The following is a 21,594-nucleotide window of genomic DNA, read 5'->3' as shown; positions in this document are numbered from 1 at the left end:
TGTTTCTCTTAAACCCATTGACTATGAGGTCAATGTAATAAGCTTTTGCATAAGTATTACGTTACTGCCAGTGCTTGACAGATGTTAGCTCAGAATTGTCACCTCTACATTGACTCAAATCTGCTTACTCAGTGAAAGAATTTAGTCATAATCTAAAGAGCTCCTTTAATTTAGACTTTCAGGCAAATTTTTAATTTTAAAATTATTTAAATAGTTTTAAAACTTTTTAGAAGATATGATGACATTAAAAATGCAAGATCTTACAGGATTGTCTGTTTAAAGAAAATAAACTGCAGTTTATAAAAATCATGTTGATTAAAGAGTCAAAATACTAAAGTAAATCTCGGTCCTCATTTCAGCAAGGAAAGATATGCCCAGTGAGACTTCTGAAATCCACTGCTTTGATCAACTAGGCAGGTGAAATATGGAGTGTTCATTATTCATTGTAATACCAGAAGGAAGGCAGGGATTTAGGGATTCACTTAAACATCTTTGAGTTGAGAAGTGATTTCAAGCAGTTTTGCATAATCCCAATTTTAGAGAGTCCTAGTGAAGTTCACCATTTCACTCCTGCTGACTTTAAACAGGACCTAATTATTAAATTTAAAATCCTAGCCAAAAAAATAGTTTAACTTCAAAACTATCATTCAAAAAAAAATGAAGGGTGTAACAAATTCTTACAGAACTGAACATTTTACTATGACACTAAAAAATTCTCTTGCCCCTGAAGGTGTTTCTGTTCAGAGGGGGGAAAGAAAAGGGGAAAAAAAAAAAAAAAAAAAAAAAAGGACCCTAGAACAGAATTTCATCTCAACACATGCATAAGAAATACTTTATCAAACACACAACATACTGTTCTGAATTTAGCAAAAGAAAGGGAGATTTAGAATACATTATTGGTAGGGGAACATACATACTTCCATTCTCAAATGTAGTATTACGTGTTCTTACTCCCTATTCCAGAGTTCAGCTATGTATGTGACAAAGAATATTACATGATGATCATGAATTAACAGACCAGATATCAGTCATACTGAAAAAAAAAATAATACTAAATCACTTGAAGCAAACAGGTGTTTTTCTGATTCTGAGGCTTTGCTGCCCATTGCAGCTGGATACAATTTATGGCATAATACTGCTACTCTAAATTACACCAGTAACAGTGGTATCTGATGTCCTCATGAAATACAAGAGGCAAACATTAACTTCATTTCTCAACACCCATACTAAATGGAGTTAACGGAAATCATTTGTTGTTTACTAACTGCCTCCAAATCTCATCCAACCCAGGACCCCCTAAGCAGAAAACAGCTGGGGGACAGGAGGGCTTTAGGGACAAGTATTATATAACCTTGTGCTGTCCTTAGATTCCCCGAGGTATCCACTTACAGCTACTGCTGTGATTATTAGGCTAAATGGTTTGTTGATATAACCAAGTAAATTTGTTCCTGTTTCAGTATAAATAAAGAACCAAACTACATAGACCTGTGTCGTGGTTTAACCCCAGCCAGCAACTAAGCACCACGCAGCCGCTCACTCACTACCTGCCCACCCAGTGGGATGAGGGAGAAAATCGGGAAAAGAAGTAAAAATAGTGGGTTGAGATAAGAACAGTTTAATAGAACAGAAAAGAGGAAACTAATAATGATGATAACACTCAGAAAATTACAACAGCAATAATAAAACGATTGGAATGTACGAATGATGAGCAGTGCAATTGCTCACCACCCGCTGATCCACACCCAGTTAGTCCCCGAGTGGTGATTCCCTGCCCCCACTTCCCAGTTCCTAAACTAGATGGGACGTCCCATGGTATGGAATACCCCGTTGGCCAGTTTGGGTCAGCTGCCCTGGCTGTGTCCTGTGCCAACTTCTTGTGCCCCTCCAGCTTTCTCGCTGGCTGGGCATGAGAAGCTGAAAAATCCTTGACTTGAGACTAAACACTACTGAGCAACAACTGAAAACATCAGTGTGTTATCAACATTCTTCTCATACCGAACTCAAACCATAGCACCGTACCATCTACTAGGAAGACAATTAACTCTATCTCAGCTGAAACCAGGACAACCTGTAACCCATAAAATGATAAATAAATTATATCAGACAACTTTGGGTACTTGAATGTGTTTTATCAACACACAACAAATGTTACCCAAAAGATGGGGACCTCTCCCAGGACTCATCTGGGGAAGTCCTAAGGACAAAGACATAAAAGATTCAAGAATAGAAGAGATTCCAGCTGTAACTCTAAACTTGAACTTAAAAAGCCTTATCAACCAGTCCAAAGGAGCTAATCAACATGTAAGAGATACGAGGAGACAAAGACAGTAATCCATAGGCAATGCCATGATTTTAGTGCAGGCTGTTATCAGAAGGGGTAACCTCTCCCTTATCCCAGCCACATGTTCCTACATGCCCTTCTACCAGCCATAGCACTCAAGGAAGCTATCTGTCTGAAAACCAATTTGACCAAAAGAGGAAGATAGAGGAAAAAAAGAAAAAGAATGAAAAGAAAAATGTGTTGGATGGCGATCATTTCCATGCTCTGACTTTCAGTGTGGTAGGAGCTCAAAGTCACAGTGACTTGAAGTGATTGAGAACCTTGAGCTCAAGGGCTGTAAAATATTCTTATTTGGATAGTGCAGATTGTTCTAATTTATACCAAGTAAACGAAAGTACCCAGGTATAAGAACATTTAATAAATGTTGCTGGCTGTCTATTCTACTGTATACGATCATTTACACCATAAATCACTGGCAATCAGCACTGGCAGTGGTTTAGAAGCTATTACAGTGTCTGTCTTCTGCTTCAAGGGAATGGCAGCTTGTTCACATTCCACCCTTCTCAAATACAAATAATACGTGCCCTAAAAGTAACTTACTTATAATCCTTCTCCCTCACTGGCTTGTCCGCAAGGGGCATAACCCACAGTCGGGAAACACAGTCTTAGGGGAATCTTCAAGGCCATAGTTCTGATGAGATACTGCACAGCTTTGGCACATAACAGCTTAAATTAAAAGTGAGCAGTTGAGTGATAAAATGGACTGGTTGTCGGAAAGGAAAAAAATAAAAGGCAACGCAGAAATAAGTTCACAGCTACATACTACCGTCAAACAAAAGTCTGGAAGAGGTCTCTTCAAGTCTTCAAATCCAGTGCCTGGCTATCAGACCCCTATGTATTAAAATCCTTTTTCTAAATCAATTAAATCCCACTTCCACTTAATCCTGAGCTAAGAATGTCCTTGTTTTTTTCTTTTCTGTTGTTTATTCTCCTGATGTACCTTATTATATCTTTCAGTTGTTGTCCGACTAAACAAGTCAAGCAAGTTTAAATTTCATTTCTGGAGTGGACACTGCATTCTCCTGAACACCCAACCATTTTTCCAGCTAGTTCAGTATGGGTTTCTGAATAGAGGGAATTATACATAGCTTTGCTGATGAAGTCTCAACAATGCTGTGTATGGTGACACTAATACTTCTCTATTTTCCAATTCACCTTGGGGTCACACATCTTTTTCACAATGCCAGTAACGATTCATAGCTATCCTGCAACTAACCAACATGCCAAGGATCTCTATTCCTGGTCAATGACAGATGAGGTCTCATTTTACTGCAGGGATTCATGCTGATAATTAAAAAACACAGGATGTACTTCATCTAACTGTAGTTCGCCCCCTTTCTATTACTTAAGTCTTCAATATCATCCACTGGTGTTACACTTTTTCTTATACTTTGACATATCAGTAGGATTTTAAAATGCAAGCTAAATGAGATATGTACACCCTAAATAGATTTGCTTCTTGAAGCATTAGATACAAGGCATTCTTTGATATTATTTAGACCCTTGACTGCAATACAAAATATCCCAGACTCATAAAGTATTGAAATGATGCCATGGTCGAATCATTTCTTCTAAAACAGCAAAACCAGCCAAACAGCAAATTCTACATACAGAGACTACTGCAACAGCTATTTGATTTTATATATAAAAGAAAATGATTAATGCTTTTCATTTAGTAGGAAACAGCTGCACTCCTAACTTTACTATCTGGAAAGCAGGAGGAGAATTAGCTGTTTAAAAAATCATATCATTTTTAGAGAAAAATGGCTTCAACTTTGGGAATAATTGCTGTTGCCAGTAGGTTGTTAGAAAATTACCAGCAAAGCATTGAAATAAAATGTATTAAGATTCAGAAGATTTCTAAATAATTATCAATGTGAAAATTAATTACAAATATCAACTGTTGGCCTGTTCACATGTATCAGCAGTCAAGAATACACAACTCCAGCTTAAAATAAATTGTCCAGTCACTCACACATTACAGTTACTACCTAAATGTATCAGGAAGCTGTTGCAAAGGGGAGCCTTGTAGTATAAATGGGAAGTAACCACTTAGTCCCTTTCTATCATTCTCCCTCTTTTATTGCAAGTTCCAAGAACTTGATCAATGAAACAAGAGATCCCAAAATATTATGCTTTTTGCCATAATTTTTCTAAGTGAAGAATTACATAATTGAGGAACAGAAGATGCACGGGGATTCAGTGAAGATTAAGCCCTACCTTATTCTTTCTGCTCCCATGTCGATCAAGTACAAGAAAATATTGATAGCTTTTCTACCATTTTAATAAGTGTACTGTTGTTTCAAAAAGGGGTCAAAATCAATTATTTTCTGGTAGGAAATCTGAAACAATATTTTCTAACTAGTGAAGTAATTGTTTTTCTGTAAATGCAGTTACAAGACCTTGATCTTGAGTTTTAATGTTAATGTTCAGAAATGTACATCACATTTATTTAGCACAGAAAGACTGTTTGTTTGATTATGACTGCTGACCAGGTGTTAAAAGTACTAAACCATCCAACAGTCTGACACACCAGTGCTGGACACATTCCCAGCTGCTGGCCAGAATCTGATCACCTTTTTCTAAGCAAGATGTTCAATAAAGTAGCAAAAAACCCTCCTGTCTAACACCACCTGTCAGCTGGGCTTCAGACCAGGCCACCAGTCTGAGACAGCACCTGTGGCTCTGCTGGATGACCTCCGCATTATAAGGAAAAGGAAGACAGTTACATCAATTCTAACAGACTTGGCAGCTTTGGTATAGCTGAGCTCCAAATACTCCTACTTTCATCCCAAAGACAGCTGCACAGGGCAAACAGTAATAGCCTGAAATGACTTGGGTCATTTTTCTCAGACCGCAAACACAGGATAGTACAGGCATTTCTTTTCTCTCCCATCTTCAGACTCTCACAATGATCGCATTCCTTCTGTTTACTCCTCATCGGGATCTAGATGTAGAGCGCAAGCTGCAGAATGCACACACAGCATTCAACTCTACCCCGTGCCAAGTGTGAACATAACAAACTCTGCAAAAAGCTCCTGTTTAAAGAGGAGGCGGTTAAGAATGGAATCCAGGAAGGCCAAAATAACGCTGGAAGCTTGCTCCAAAAAACAAACTTTCTCTAGAATTGCTCCCATTTACAAAAATGTTTGTCTTCGTGCTACTAAATCAGGTCACAGCTTCAAAGACATCTTTTCTTCCTCATCTTTGGCTCAGACAGCCATGGCAGCAAAAATATCCCCCTGGCTTTCATCTAAGACTTACTGGAACTTACCTGCTCTTCAAGCATGGGTTGGTCCTGGGGAAGCAGTCACTCATATCTCCAGATTTGCACTGCATGTATGGAAGGAAGAGGGAACTGTGATTTTATGTGGAAATGAAGCTCCAAATGAGACAAAATTCAAAAGCTCACACTCAACAACAGAAAACACCCACTAAGCAATAAAAATGTGTACGAAGTCCAGTTCAAACTTTCAAAGGTCTACACTGGTCCATGAAAGTAACTTCTAATGGCATCACCATTCCAAGAAAACAATTATGTTTGTCATTCTTGATAATGATGTGTAAAAAACCAAAAAATTTTGTGACAGTATTAGCATCACTGTTATACTAATTGCCACAAGATTAACGGAATAAAATACAAACCCAATTTATTCAGATTAATTTACCTTTGTTTTCTTCTTATACACACAAAATGGAAATACTTCTATAAATTAATTGAGCTATTTATTCTACAAAAGAGAGAGACATATGCTTGTTGGCAGTGTTTTATGAACCTGAAAGGTAATAGGGCCCATAAAACTCCTTGACACTTGTTTTTGAGCATCACAAAATTAGAGTCTGTACCTCATAGCTGAAGTGTCAAATAGACTAGTTTCTTTTGCCTGATTCATCTACCAGCCAAATTTAACACTCACGAGAATTTGTTTCATAGATTTGTACTCCCTTCTCTTACAAAATAATATTTAAGTTCCTTGAGGTAATAAGTCTTTTATCAAAGGCAAAAATAACAGATGCATTATGCCTATCCTGCAAAAAACCATGCCGCAATGACTCTTTTTCAATGTTATTGAAAACATACAAAGAAAATGCATTTATGTTTAGAAACATGTTGTTAGTGTAAGCTCAATATTCTTCACGAAAAATTGAGATTCATCTTACATAAATCTGCTTTTTCATATGTACAGAAACTAGTCAGGCAATGGACAGAAAAAATCTACTATAAAATGAGGCTTATGTTGTATATACATGTACTCTAATCAGTACAGACAGAATCACTGTCCGAAAAAGACACCGTAGGAACAAAAGGTACTAATTTCCTTTGTAGAAGTTCCACATATAGATGAAAGTTTTCAAATGTTACGGTACACTGAATCGAACAGGAAACTGAAGGGCATTTTAAGTGATACCTCAAAACTACCTTTAGAATCCAGCTGGTTTCAAAAAAAGCTGTACACTTAATTTCAACAGAAGTAAGAAATATAAAGAGTTCAGTAGACACTTTGATAGCATTTGCATGAATTTCACATGTGGAAGCTCTACTTCCTTTATTAGCTTCACTGGCTCAGATAGTCATGCAAATTTCCAATGTGTTGCTTCAACATTAGTCATCTTAAATCCAAGCTCAGGGGAAAAAAAGAAAGAATGTCTTCTCTTTTCACCACTAATTCTCTTTCATTATCTGCAATTGATTTAAAAGGAGTCTTTTCAACTGTTTACAGACAATAAATCATTCTTCATCTTGTGTGTTTAAACCTGCTCAAATTCCTTGTTCTCAGGAAATAAACATGGTCATTTTCCTGGAATAATATCAACTGTTAATATATGTAGGTTTTAAATGTATGAAGCAACATTCTTTCTGCCTGAATATAGTCCCAATAACAGCTATTTTCAATGTGAAAGAAAATACATTTTTATGGTTCTCACTATTGTATTTTATAGACCTAAGCATTGAAACAGTGGATGAGTCTCCTGGTCAACAGTCGTGTTAGTATGCACAGCAGCTGAATGAGTTAGCCAATACACACTCTATTAAGATCTTGATTTTCCTGCATCTCAACTAAAATATTACCAATGTTGGGAACTAACATTTTGACAGATTGTAACAGCTTTAATTCCTCTACTATGGCAGTTCTTGCATTAAGCAGAGACAGAAGCGGACGCTCTCACTTTCAGCAGGTACAGCTTCCTGACTAGCAGTAATGTTTCAGACTCAGGTGCCTGTGGAAAAGACGGATAGACAAGGCTGGACACAATCCACTACCTGAAAGCAAGCACTCAACCCAACTCCGCTTTCTTTAAATGATTTGCAGATGTAGACATATCTCATACCCTATAAACCAAAAAAGGTATCTTACAGTCCTAGAAAGAACTGCTGTTATCAATATTTAAATATTTAAGTGCTTTTTATATAATTTTGGAAGAAAAACCCAAAGAAGAAAAAAAATATTATGTTTATTTACTGATCAAATTACTCCTATAAAAACAAAACTACTCCTCTCAAAAAATTCAGACAAGATATAAATTAACCAATATGATACATTTGTTTACAATGAAGCAAAACTCAAATGGATGATCCAGAGTACCATATGGTCTTCTCATACATGTATCCCCATGTTTATACATCAATCAACCCTGGGATGTAGGTAAGTGGGAAAGCAACCAACACACAAACAAGCCTCAGCGTGAATTCACAAGCTTTCATTTTTTAAAGACAGAATTTCCTCCAACAGTTGTCTGTCACATAGTTGTAACTGATTGAAAGGTTCTCTGTTGACTTTTAAAGAAATGTGCTGTCAAAGTCTGCAAATGAAAGTTAAAATCCAACTTCCAATTAATTTCAACATGTCAGCAAGCAAAATTCAAAATTTCACTTCCTCTATCATTTCTTTACATGCATACTTTTTTTCTTCTGAGGTTGCTATATTACCTTCCAATTTAAAAAAAAAAAAAAAACAAAACGAAAAAAAACACCACACCCAAAAACCAAAAACAAAGTCATGGCACTATCTCTGCTCTTCAGGGGAAAAAAAAAATCAGCAAATTTAGAGATGTGGGAAAAAAATGTTACATTTTGATCAGTTAAGTTCAGCTACAGTACTACATCCTGACAATAAATTTATAGAAATACACAGAGAAGAGTAAACCAGAAAGCAAAATAAGAACATGAAATTAGTTGAAAAGATGCTGCTCTTTGACTTTACATAAGAGCTCTGAAATTTTCATCCCATACGCTTTACATGACCATCTCTTTCAAAGACCAAAACCAGCTACATCTGGTTTAAGTTCTAGCTTCCTGCCACTCACTTTTAAGAGAGTTGTTCCTGTTCCACAGCTAGAAAAATATATCTTATCTAGCCAAACATGTGTCCTTTGTCACACAAAACATACATGACCTGAGTAATAGTAACATGCACCTGAAATTTGGACACCCTTGTCATGACAAATGACGTATACCCATCATATCTACCACGGCTCTCCCACATTTTGGTAACTTGAAATCTTTGTTCAAATCACATGCGCTGAAACTGAACGCATATTTTTTTCTCAACGGTTCAGTTCTAACCCTTTGTGCATAGTCATGTGTGTTGCTTTAATATACTTTTAAAATAATTTAGAATGACAGAAGAAAAATTAAACTCTAGTTTTAGATGTATTATATTCTCTGTGCACTGACAGTTTACTAAGTTCTAATAAGGTACACACATGCAAGCCTACAGTATGCCATATCACAGAGTTTATAATTGGGCTCAGAGAACCTGATACATGTGGAAGAAAAACATCCAAGCCCAATTCTCAGATCTCTGCAGATCTAGGAGTTGGGAGAAAAAGTCTCTACACATATATCAAGTTAATTTGTCTGAGAAGTCACTGGCAAACCGTGATTCACATAGCTGTACTTGTCAGACCTAGTAGCAGAAAAGCACTTCAGAAAGTGGCAAGACAAACAGTAGGGCCAATTCGCCTGACCTTGGATAAGAAAAATAAGAAAGAAAAACTGAAAAAAAAAAAGAAAACTAATATTGGGACTCTATGCCAACACAGAGCACTAAATTCTAAAAGAAGCTCTTAGGAAGGAAATGGACACCCGTTATTACAAGCAGTGAAAGGAAAAGCAGTGAAATATATTGGGAATGTGCTCTAATAAGGTAATGTAGGAAATGTTTTCTTGAGTTCTACAAATTTGGTCTTTGATAGAGGGAAAAAAAACACTATAAATTTCAGGGAATTAACTAAAAAAATGAGATAGGTAGGTGCTTCACTTTATTTTGCACCTGTGTTTATATTAAAATATCAAGAGGAAAAGATTACTTTCACTCTGTGAAATTGAAGATTCTAAAGGACAACCCTTTCTTCTATATAGAGATGAATTATCTGAGAAAACATTAGGCAACAGTTCTTAGTATTACATATGCTCAATACAATGTCAGTCTTATGAAGTCAATGTAACATTTGTACCAAAGAATATACTGGTTTACCTATATTGCCATCAAATGTCAAAACAGAAAAACATAAATGTTAAGCTGTTTCATAGGAAAAGCTTTTGAAATGCCACCAACTCAAGTATTATAAATTGTTTTTAAACTAATTCCTTGGAATTGTATCTGAAATACCTCAAATCCATTTATCGTAATTAAAAGTCGCAGTTCATGCAACCAATCATCCTAAGAGTTCACAGCAGCACTTTAAAGAACTCTGCAAAAGCATGGAAAAGGGAGCCCATATAGCACCATAAACTGTTCAAGAGTCTTTTCAGTAAGGCATTCTAAAGACGATTCTATTAGAAAATAATTACATTTATAGACAGGATTAAGGTGAGTTCTCTGGTTATACAGGCAGCATAACCAGATTTGGCCAGCTGTTAGACAAAGAATATCCATGAAGCTATACACCATGGATAAGGTGAAAAGCAGCAATATATTCCTTGAACAAAAACATATTGATAAAAGAATGAGGTATAGAAGGCAACAAATCTCTCCAGATGAAAAGGACTATAAAAATAGCACTTACACTGAAGCACGTAGAATTGGAGGAACGTCTCACATCATAAAGCCCAATATCCTACCAAAAATAGCTGCATAACATAAACTTTTTCTCATACATAGCTTTTATCTTCCAGGTGAGGGAGAAGAAAGGGCAGGAGGAGTTGAGGGGATGGCACTTTAATGCTCAGCGCAATTCATATCTGCTCTTATATTCAAGGCAAGCACTTCTAGTCATCTTTGCCCCTGCAGCTTCATATATATGTACACACTGTTTACCTTTAAATCTTTTCTTACCTAAATCAGTACTAGATGAAGGTGATTCAAATGTTTTAATCACACTATAAAAGCTTGCACAGTGCAAATGTGTTTAATATCGTTTTGTATGGAAGAGGCTTAAAAAATGAGAAAAAGAATGGTAAAGCTGATAACCTTTGGTACACTCATCTAAAATTCACCTGGTTTCCAACTTTTTGGGGAAAGATAGTAATTTTAGAGTGCCCAGAGTGTGAAAATACTGGCAGTGAAACTGGAGAATTTACAGTAAGACAAAACACATTGCAAAAACTGTTCAGGATACAAGCTGTTTGCAAAGATGTCTTCAGAAGATCCCAGTAATTTATGCCAACTACATCCCTCAATTTGTACAAATCTTTTGCTGCATAGTTCAATATCTTGACCTACAGCCTTAATGAATCTGTATCACAAGACTATTTTTCTGCAGTTTTTCTTCCCTAGAAAAATACTGAACCAGTGACTTGGCATTAAACATTTAAATATTAAGTGTGGGCCCTGAAAATAAGCAACATTCTACAGATGCTGTAATGAAGGACTAGATTAATGTGATAACATATATGTTAAAAATCTTAGCAAGTTGTCTAATCTGCTTTATAGTCAAAAAAGACAAGCACTTCTGCAGCACAGTTTACCTCAAACTTCATCATGTATCTAAGACATGTCACATGAACTGCACTGTAAAAATGTCTATATTTCCATTGACTTTAAAAGGAGGTTATGGTAAATATAAATGACTATACTGCAGAAATCTAAAGTAAGGAAACACCAGTCCTGTTCAGATGGAATTGAAACTATTTGTCATCCATTTCTTTTAACCCATCAGGATCTGAGTGCCAGAATGTATATGTTTGGCCTTTTTCTAGCTGGAGCTGATAACTTAAAAGGAAAACTTCAGTGAAAATTCCTTAAAACAATATCTTAAAAGAATCATTATTCCAGGTATTAGGATATACAAAGATATGTTAGGTCAAATGCCCTATAGAAGGTAATTTCAGGGATAATACTACCTTTAAGTAACATTCAGTGAGAACAACTTTTGAAGCCTCTCAGTTTTATTTTAAATAATGATGTGTTTTTTACTGAGCACATATATACACAAACACATATATACTCTCATCTTAAAATGAATGTTCAATAAAGCACTACTGACAGTATATACTGAAAAAGCTCTGGAACTCATTCCTGATATTTTTCAATAAAATGTTACTGATGATTAACACAGGTTATTATATTAGTTCAATTCAGAAAAGAATTTTATATTTTTATGATTCAAGGCTAAATACAGAACTACTTTGGAATTCATGCACTATACAAAAAATAGAACAAACTCACATTTCTTTTAGGTTGCACAGAAGAAAAGTGTCTACCCAAGGTATAACTAAATATAAAGTCCACTTCAGTTCATAAAAATGAGAAACTGGTAAACCCTTTCAGTACCACCAGAGAATGCTATCAGTAACAGGTAACGTCTCACAATATCTGTTACACTCACATTTAGTTTAATTTAAAGCAAGAGAACAAAAGTCATAGAATGGTTTGGGTTGGAAGGGACCTTAAAGATCATCTAGTTCCAACCCCCCCTGCCATGGGCAGGGACACCTTCCACTAGACCAGGTTGCTCAAAGCCCCATCCAACCTGACCTTGAACACTTCCAGGGATGGGACATCCACAGCCTCTCTGGGCAACCTGTTCCAGTGCCCCACCACCCAAATAGTAAAGAATTTCTTCCTTTTGTCCAATCTAAATCTACCCTCTTTCAGTTTAAAACCATTGCCTCTTCTCCTGTCACTGCAGGCCCTGGTAAAACGCCTCTCTCCATCTTTCTTATAAGCCCCCTTTAGCATTGAAAGGCCACAATAAGCTCTCCCAGGAGCCTTCTCTTCTTGAGGTTGAACAACCCCACCTCTCAGCCTGTCCTTGTAGGAGAGGTGTTCCAGCCCCCTGCTCAGTTTTGTGGGCCTCCTCCGGATCTGCCAGAAGTAGTGCCAGAAGTCACTGTTCCCACAGCATTTCAACATTTCTGCTTACAATTGAACCATTTAATGAAATGTGCAAGAGCTTAGCTTAAATCCACTTTTATCTATCATCTGGCTAAGCTGTTCTGCCAAACTTTGCACTGGTGTAGTTCAATGGAAAACTAAATATTCTGCTAAAAGGGATACTGACATCTGAGAGTATCAAAAGTGATATAGGCATTTGGGGTTAACAGTATCTCATATTGTCAGTGTATCAACTCTCGGAACACATTTGTCAACATCAGAGTTCATGGGGAAAAAAAGAGTTCTAAGAGCAAAGGTAAAAGCCATCATAAATTAAACTATGACTAACAAGAACACAATAATACTTTTTGATAGACTTCAGAAAGCAAAATTTCTTTTTCATATGTAGCAATTTCTCATTTCTGTAAGAATTAAGGACCTTTCCCTCAGATTATGTAGCTTTGTCAGCTAACAGAACCAGCAGGTTCTACCACTGTGCTTGAGTATGGTCAGTCACTACAATCCTTCTCCACAAGGGATGAAAAAATCAGGAATCAGTCCAACCAACATAACTTGCAATTTGAAACATTACCACTCTCCTAGGCATTGTGCTCTGGGTTCTTATTCATTTTTTTTGTACAGAAAATAAAAACAAAGCGCATCTGTTAACAATGCTCTAGAATTAACCTCCACAGAAAACAAGACCAGAGACAGTCCCAGTTCTGAACCTTCAAAACACCAAACCGAACAATGGGGTCATAGCTCAAATCGCTACTTTCAGTCACAGGCAAAGACCTAAGGAAGCTTTATTTTGCCAGGTATGTGATCCTAAAAACATCATAAGATCCTGCCCTGTTAAAACACTCTCCTGTTGGAAGAGCAGGAGATGCCAGTGGTGGAGGGCTCTTAAAGCCAAGGGTCATCTGAAAGCATGTGTTAACTCAGGCTGCAAGAGAATAAGGCAAAGAACATGAAAACTGAAAATAAGTCATACCAACCTACAGCCTTGAATGGAGTTGCAACCACAGGAAATGTAGTAGCTAGAGGTCTTGCTAGATATGGTTCATTTTTTCTCCCACAGCAGCATATTGTTTGACAAAATAAATAACATTTTGTTCTAGAGAAGTAACTTTCTTATAGCTGTACTGGGCCACAGGCACTTAAAAGAAGTGCTAGGAGATGCAAAAGTGGGGATGATACTGAGTAACTAAGTAGCTGTTACTCAGGAAAGAACCAAAGGGGCTGTTGCACAGAGACTCCTTTGAAAAACAGTCCGTTATACTCCTCACTCCAGAGTTAGACGAGATACTTGCCTGTTATCCGAGAGCAATCAAGTGTTTGAAGAAAAGTGTCCAAAGAAGCAGTCCATCCAGAGATCGAAATAAGACACAGGCCACAAAGTCTTTAGGAGATCAATAGATCAGCACATGAATACAAAACCCTCTATCATTATACTTGTGATTCCTGTACTGTAGCCAAAGTCCATTTATTGAAAAACATGCACAAAATCTTTGAAATAAACCTCTACACCAAAAATATTGGAAAACATAGTCTAAATACGGTTCATATATTTTCAAATAGTCACCACATAACATTTTCCTATTTGCGGGGCTGACATAAAAGCATATCCATGAAGAGATGACTTCCAAAAACATCTACAATAAGCAATTTTGCCAGCCATCTGTGCAAAAAGCAGAGTAACTTCCCTTTAAACAGAGAAAAAAAACCCTAAACAAATCCCCAGCCCAACAGCGGAGCAACACACCTGGTCAAATATGAGCCTAAGCATGAAAACATCCTGGTTTGAATTGAGCAACAAAGAATATGCAGAGAAGGAAGACTGTGGTTAATCAATGCTATCTAGATTTGCCTATGTCTTTGACACTTCTGTACATAGTTCAGTATCCAAGTGCATTTTTGAGTTATTGATAACATTCAAGGCATATCTCTAATAAACATTATTTGGCATGCCAGATGTTGGAGTAGCTGTTGATGAGGGGCAAGGGGAGGTTCAATTAATAGCCTTACGATTAGAGCAGTCACTAAGAAAGCACTAAATTACATCTAAAAACAGAGATTTCATACCTCCAGTTTCTAGCAGAGAAAAACGAGTGGGAAAATACCCACTCATAAAGATAATCTCAGTGAAGGATTTACTACTACTTCTTCAATAGAGTCACTAAGCAGAGTGAGAGATTAATGAGACCCCAGTAAAAGAAGATACAATCTAGCCCACATTTACACACTGAGCCAGAGCAGTGGGGCTCTATGCCACGCTCCCAATACTGTTTTCATAGTATGTGGTTAAGAACAATACAATACACTGCATAAACGAGGGGGGGGGCAGGGACACGACACCAAGTCAAAAAGGTCTCAATCTCCCTCCTATCAGCCCTGCTGAAAGACATGGAATACTCCTCTGCCATGTATTTAATTGAAAATATCCATTTCTTTCTAGTTCCCCCCCCCCCCCTACCCGGTTCCCATTATATCCATCTATATCAGTGTTTTCACTTGCAATGGAAGTAAGAGTTACCAGACTTCAAATACATTTGAGAAATTGTAAATGATGCTCAGTTAGCCTTAAAGTGTTGAATTCAACATTAAAAGCAGTAAGAAGACATTTCCTATGTTGATGCCAACAACTTCTATGTAACACATCATCTGACCAGACTACAACACAACTGGTGAGACAATCTCAATGTCAGTTTGGTACTCATATTGACAGGTAGTATGTTGTAGAGGCCATTAAGTTCAAATCACTGGTTTCAATTAAAAAATGGACCTCCTTAAAAAGGAGCAGCTGGGATGTTATATAAAGAAACAAAATTTTAATACCTTGCTTTTCTTATTTAACATCATAAAAGCATTATTTTTCATTTCTATACACAACTAGGCTGATAAAAAGTTTGAATAATGACAGTTGCACTGTATGTCACATTTATTCTGTGTGCAGAGTTTGGGGGGAAAAAACCAAACACAGTAATTCTTGCAGAAAAGATAATAAAATTACAGATCAGTTGGACAGATGAAAAAAATCTGTTTTCTTCATTTTTAGAAAACAGAGAAAGTGATCTGAATTATACAGGATCATTAACAGAAGCTGTAGGCCTTCATTCAGAGGCGACTTGTTTGCATCCAACATAAATCAGCAGTAACCATTTATCATCTAACATCCATGCTGATATGGTAACTCCTGTTGGAGAGGTGTCCAGGTGACAGTCACAGCTAATTGCCATCCCTGCTGGCAGTCTCCAACAGTGTAAAGGAACAATAATACCTAGAGACCATAGTAGCCTGTGTCTTCTAGAAAAAAAGCAATTCCAGAACAGGACAATGAACAGGTATTTCTCAAATGAGCAGTGTCCACTCAAGGTATAACAACAGGATCTCAACTTCAGGTCAGGTAAATATAATATTTTTCATGGGAATTACCTGCATTTTGCATGGTACCATGCAAAATCTTCTAAGACACTTTTTTATTCATGCTAAGTTCCACAGATTTAAATGGTATACTGCAGAATCAGTCATTTAATATAACCTACCAGTATTTCATCATTACAACTCTCTAGTTTTGTATTCTGCAAACAAAAAATATAATGAATTAGGAGAGTATTTCCTCTTTCCACTTCTTATAACTGTGAAAGAACTTGCACTTACAATGCAGAACTGTAGAGTTATAGGAAATATTTTGCATTTTGGAGCTTTGGATTCCTTTTTCCTAGAACTATCACCATTTAGTCAGCATAAATACTGGGCTTCATACTGCTCTTCTATACACAATATTTAAATCAAGAAGGTGAACTTTGCAGGTACCATTCAGTTTTGGTGGTTCCTTTCAAAAAACCCATTTGCTTGCCCTTAGAAGTATTACCTTAACAGAACAGCAAAACCTATAACACCATGGGGGTCTAATGTTCTATTCCATATGCTTACAAAACAGTATAAAATAAGGAAAGCTAAAAGCTCATAACATCCACAACTTTGCTAAAGCTGAATCATATCTTGTTTAAAAACCCACTATTTACATCTAAAAAGCACCTCAGTATTTACAGCAAGGCCAACAGTATAAATGCACTAAAAAGTAATTCTGAATCAAAACCATGTCATTTAGATTCCTAATGTAGCATGCAGCTGGATACCACAGAAAATTTCCTTAATTTGAACAAACTTTCTAGCATGGAAAAACGCAAATCCCAGTTACGAAGGAGAAAAATACAATTCAATGTACCTTTACAACATAAAAACAGTAATATGAAGAATTCACCGTAGGTACTTCTCTCTGGTCTACTACTGTTCATTAAACAAGTATGCAGAAAGCATGTCTGGGATCCAAAAATGTCACAACTCCTCTAATTCTGAATTGCCATTGAAGGTGGTCACCCTCTACCAGGATAGCCTTCTGAGACTGTTCTTACATTTACTGATGCTTCTGTTAAATGGCATCAGTGGTCACACCAAGGACCATGAACAGCCCATTTCTACTACTTCATTTTTGCCTTCTCCTGTTGAGAACCTACCAAATCAGATGATCTTTCTTCAGTTGGAGAATATTACATTATATTTATCACTATAGCAACTAACCTAATTGATTTGATGCAGGTTTCTCTTCCACCATAGGATGGAGCCACTATCCCTAAGTATAATCTAAACATTTATGAAAGAAAAAATGATCAGTTTATCATTTTACCACATCAAAGAAAACATAATGGGCTTCAGAAATTAAAGTATAAATGAAAGTGTAATGGTCTGTACATATACATCCAGAACATGCTTTATAAATATGCTTATCTGTCAAGTGGAACTCAGAGTATGGTGTTTAGTGGTTGCTCCCAGTAATAGGGCTGATTATTGTACAACAAATACATTCCCAGAAACAAAGATTCACAAAGTAATTAGGGGAAGAAGCAGCAACATTCATATAACTGGTTCAGGAATATGCTTTGTCAGACTAACAGATTAAAAATGAATATAAGCAAGGTAGATCAAAAGTTTTATTTATAGTGCCATAAAAAAATGGAAAAATGGATAAATTTCTGATATTTTTTTTTGGAGCTGCAGAGTTTGATGTAAACGTAGTAAAATGATACACAGAGATAATCACATACGAGGTTCCTGTAATTAGTTTAATAATACAGTCACCTTTGTTGTTGGTTTTTTTTTACAGAAGTCTGCTTGATATGAGAGATTTGAGTTGTTATACTTCCATATACCTGAATATAAGGTATCTGGAAAAATACAGAACACATTACATTGTCAAGTTCTTTTACTTCCTAAGAAATATGGCAAGGCTGTTATTCTTAAAACATAACTAAGTTGTATGTCCCCCCTAACCCCAGTTATGCTTTTCTTCAAAAAATAAAGAATCAGATGAAAAAAAAAGACTGAATAAATCCTAGATGATTTTTAAAAGAATTAATAAAATTTACAGTAGTACTACCTTAGCTAGAAATAGCTTCACATTTTTTTTCCTCGATTTTTAAACATCTTCACCCTTTCCACAGAGAAAAAAACATTTTTTGCAATTTTTCAAATACTACCGCTAGAGAAAATGTTCATGGTGCTTCATTAACATTTGGAATTGCAGTTGTCAAATCAGTGAAACATTACATAAATGGTGGAGTGTTTTGACACTGCATATTTTAAGCTGCATGGTGCTTTTCAGTGCTATATAGAATGAAGAGCGTACTACATGTTTGAGGAACACCATCTACACTGGCTGACAGAACTAATTAGAAACTGGTAATTTAAGCACACCAGAAATTGCCTTCATATTATCAGCTAACATTTGCATTGTTCAGCATCATTAAACAATGCAAAAAATAAATAATGAACAATATATAACAATTAAAATGGACAACTTCATTCCTTAGAACAGAATATTGTCAAACCTCCCACTGTTGAATATGAATAATTTTTAAGGTGTCAGAGTTTACAGTTAACTCTTTCTGATGCTATGCTGATAGAAGATACCTGCACAGAAGAACTCGTATCTTCTCATAAAAAGCCTGCGACCCTCCAGACATTTCTAGCACAAACTTAACAAAATATTTCCTATTACAAATATCTAGCTGAATTCCCTTTACACTTGAACAATTCATCCTGTATATGCATTTACCGAGTCACTTGTCTCCCAGTATGCACACAAATTCTTTTAAATCTCAGTATGTTGTTTAGTATACCCTCTATATTAGCACACTGAATATGGCATTATGTACAAACCGAAATTATTTGTGTGGCCTGTTTGATATCAGAATTTTTATGAGATGTGTAATGCAAAATGTGCTTAATTAGAAAAAATAATTACCAAATATGTTATTCTTTTTGGAATAAACCTCTTTCAGTGTTGTCAGTACAAAGAGCCCCTGTAACATGCAAAAAAAAAAAAGTGATTTAAAGGTTCTCTTAGCCAATTACAATCTTGTTTCAGAAAAAAAACCCTCACAGAAAAATGGAGACTATAATACAGTTGGAGGGAATGGAATAGAGGGTTAAGAAATGCAGCAGGCATGCTCCTGAAAACCAGAATCTATTTCCTATTCATCATAACCTACACCCATTACAGCTCAACAAGACAAGCCCAGTGCAAAGTCTTTCACGCTATAGCTAATGAAAGGAATACGCGCTATGGGTAAATTACAGACCACATTCAGCTCAGGTTGGGAAAATACAGTGTAGATTCATTTTGGCAAAGTTGTGCAGGTCCCTCCTGATAAATTACATATTTTTTTTATTATTATTGCACAGAAACTGCTTTTTCTGTTCTCTTTGAAAGAGTCCCACTCTGGTACTATGGATTAACTTGCATTCCCCACAAGTATGGGCATTAACTGTATTTGTATTACTAACTGCTTGAAAATTGCTCTTGCCGGAGAAAAAAAACTAACAAGAAAAAATAAAGACCTTTAAAAGTATTAATAGTCCAGGCACTTGATTCTTACAGATACCTTATCTGCAACTCAGTGTGATTAATGGACAATCTATCAAGCCTGAAAAAGAATGTACAAAACTCTACCGATAACCTGTGATGCAGCTCTAAAAGTGATAGCATGGGCTCACTAAATTCCTGAGGATATGCTAAGGAAGTGCCAGGGTTTGTTCCAATGCAATTTCACAGTCAGAGAACCCCATATGACCCCGGCAATGTTAAGACATCTGTCATTTCACTAAGTATGTGCTTCCTAAAGGAATGAACATAAGCAAAACAGCTCCTGTTCATGGAAGGGGGACCGGGGTGGAAGACCGCGTACGTGGAGAGAACAGCCTGGGAGAAAGCTGGTAACATCCGATAATAAACAGTGAGCAGTGGATCATGGTTACTGCCACTAAAAAGTTTGCTCCTAAAATCCAAGAGATGTTTCTGTTTGGACTGGAAATACCGCATCTCCAACCTACAGACCTCTCATGCTCCCGAGAAGCAGCAGTATTAAACCGTTGGTCTACCTGCTTTACCATGGGGGAGCGGCGGGAGATGCGTCGAGGTGGCAAGCCTAAGGCACAGTCCCTACGCCTGACAGCTTCAGAGCTTAGCCTCTGCCAGAAGCGTTACCTCAGATGGGAAGGGCGTGGATTTACGCCCAGCAAAAGCACCAGGACAAACATGTACTTACTGCAGTAAGCGATTAGGAGACTAGCCAGGATCATGATAGCCCAGAAAGTTGAGGACATGCTTGGCAAGGCGTTGGCATCTTTCCTACTGCTTCTCCTGGGAGATGGAGCCATTGAAGCCACTTCCCCGGTGGGGGGAGGGGGGGGGGGGGGGGGGAAGTCAGACAGTTTCACCAGTCAGCTCTCCCCTTGACCGATGGCCTTTCTCCACGTGTAATCCTCAAGGAAGGCATCTCCTAACGCGGTTCGTCAGCAGCAACATGGTCCTGTTGCAGGAATCATCTTCCAGCCAGAAAGCCAAGGCGACTCTAAAACACGCAGGACTTCGGCGCAGTGGCCGCAGCCAGCTTTCCTCCCGTTACTGTGGTGAGCCTCGCTAGCGTGGTGGGGTTTACTGGGACTCGGATGCCCGGCGTGGTGCCGAGCTTTGAAGACGTCCCACGAGCGAGCCTCTTCTCACGGTTTTGCCTTTTTCTTTTTTTTTTTCCTCCTTTCCTTCTTTAATTTGCACAAGTTGTTTCGCCGGTTGTCCTTTCCCCCGCCTCCTCCCCCTCCCCGGGAGGCAGACCTCTGCAGGCTGGGGCCCGGGCCCGGGCTGAGGCGGTGCTAGCGCCGGGAGGCCTCCCCCGCCCGCCCGCCCCCCGCCGCTCTAGGGCGACCCCCGCTCAGGCCGCCGCCGCCCGCCAGCCCAGGGCAGCATGGCCGCGGGGGAGGGGGGGGGGGGGGGGTTCGGGGGACAGCGGGCACGGAGGGGCGAAGGCGCCCCGGCGGCCGCCGCCGCCCGCCGGCGGGGGAGGGCTCCGCCAGGCGGGAGGGAGGGCTCCGCGCCCGAGGCCAGCGCCCGCCGCGGAGCGGGGGGGAGCGGCGGTGCCCGCCGAGGGCCGAGGACGGCGGCGGAGATGGGCAGCCCGACCCGCCGGGCGAAGAGGCGCCCCGGCCCCCCGCGGCGAGTCCAGCCCGATCTTCCCCGCCGGCCGGTCCTGCGGGCTCGACGGGGCGGAGGCGCGATGGGCGGCCGGGACACTTTACGAGGAGGGTCGGCGGCGGCGGGTCTCCTCCTCTCCGTGCGCCGCCAACTCCGCTATTAGGCTCTGCAGCTAGAGCAGCGCCGGCCCTTCAAGTAAAAAGAGAAGGAGGAGGAGGAGGAGGAGGAGGAGGAGGGGGACGGCGGTCACGCCCACAGGTGAAGAGCGCACGGAGCGGTCCTTCCCCCGGCGCCGCGCCACCTGCGCGTCCCCGCCGGAGCAGCGCTCCCGCCCCCGGGCGAACATGGGCCCCGCACCTGCCCGGCGCCGGCGCCGGCGGCGCCTCCCCCGGTCCGACACTGCGGCCGGCGGGGCTAGCCCTTGGCGGCGGGGGGGAGGGGGGACTCCCCCCGCAGCGGCC

General features: G+C 38.8%; 1 protein-coding gene across 4 annotated transcripts in view; it reads right to left on the bottom strand.

Moving 5' to 3' along the window:
• TAFA5 (TAFA chemokine like family member 5) overlaps positions 1–20,669 on the bottom strand; it is a 436,718-nt gene extending 416,049 nt beyond the window's left edge. For all 4 annotated transcript variants that reach the window (XR_007507670.1, XR_007507671.1, XR_007507672.1 and 1 more), the window contains exon 1: positions 20,211–20,669. Coding sequence is in view for 1 of the 4 variants with exons in the window: in XM_049814130.1 (XP_049670087.1) it covers positions 20,211–20,322 (112 nt within the window). In the remaining 3 variants the exon portion in view is untranslated. The remainder of the gene's footprint in view (positions 1–20,210) is intronic.
• Between the last annotated feature and the right edge of the window lie 925 nt (positions 20,670–21,594).

The sequence above is a fragment of the Accipiter gentilis genome, chromosome 11 (genome assembly GCF_929443795.1).
Source record: "Accipiter gentilis chromosome 11, bAccGen1.1, whole genome shotgun sequence".
In the NCBI taxonomy this organism is placed as follows: Eukaryota; Metazoa; Chordata; class Aves; order Accipitriformes; family Accipitridae; genus Astur; species Astur gentilis.
Note: the sequence above shows the minus strand (reverse complement) of the source record. Positions and strands in the feature narration are given on the sequence as shown.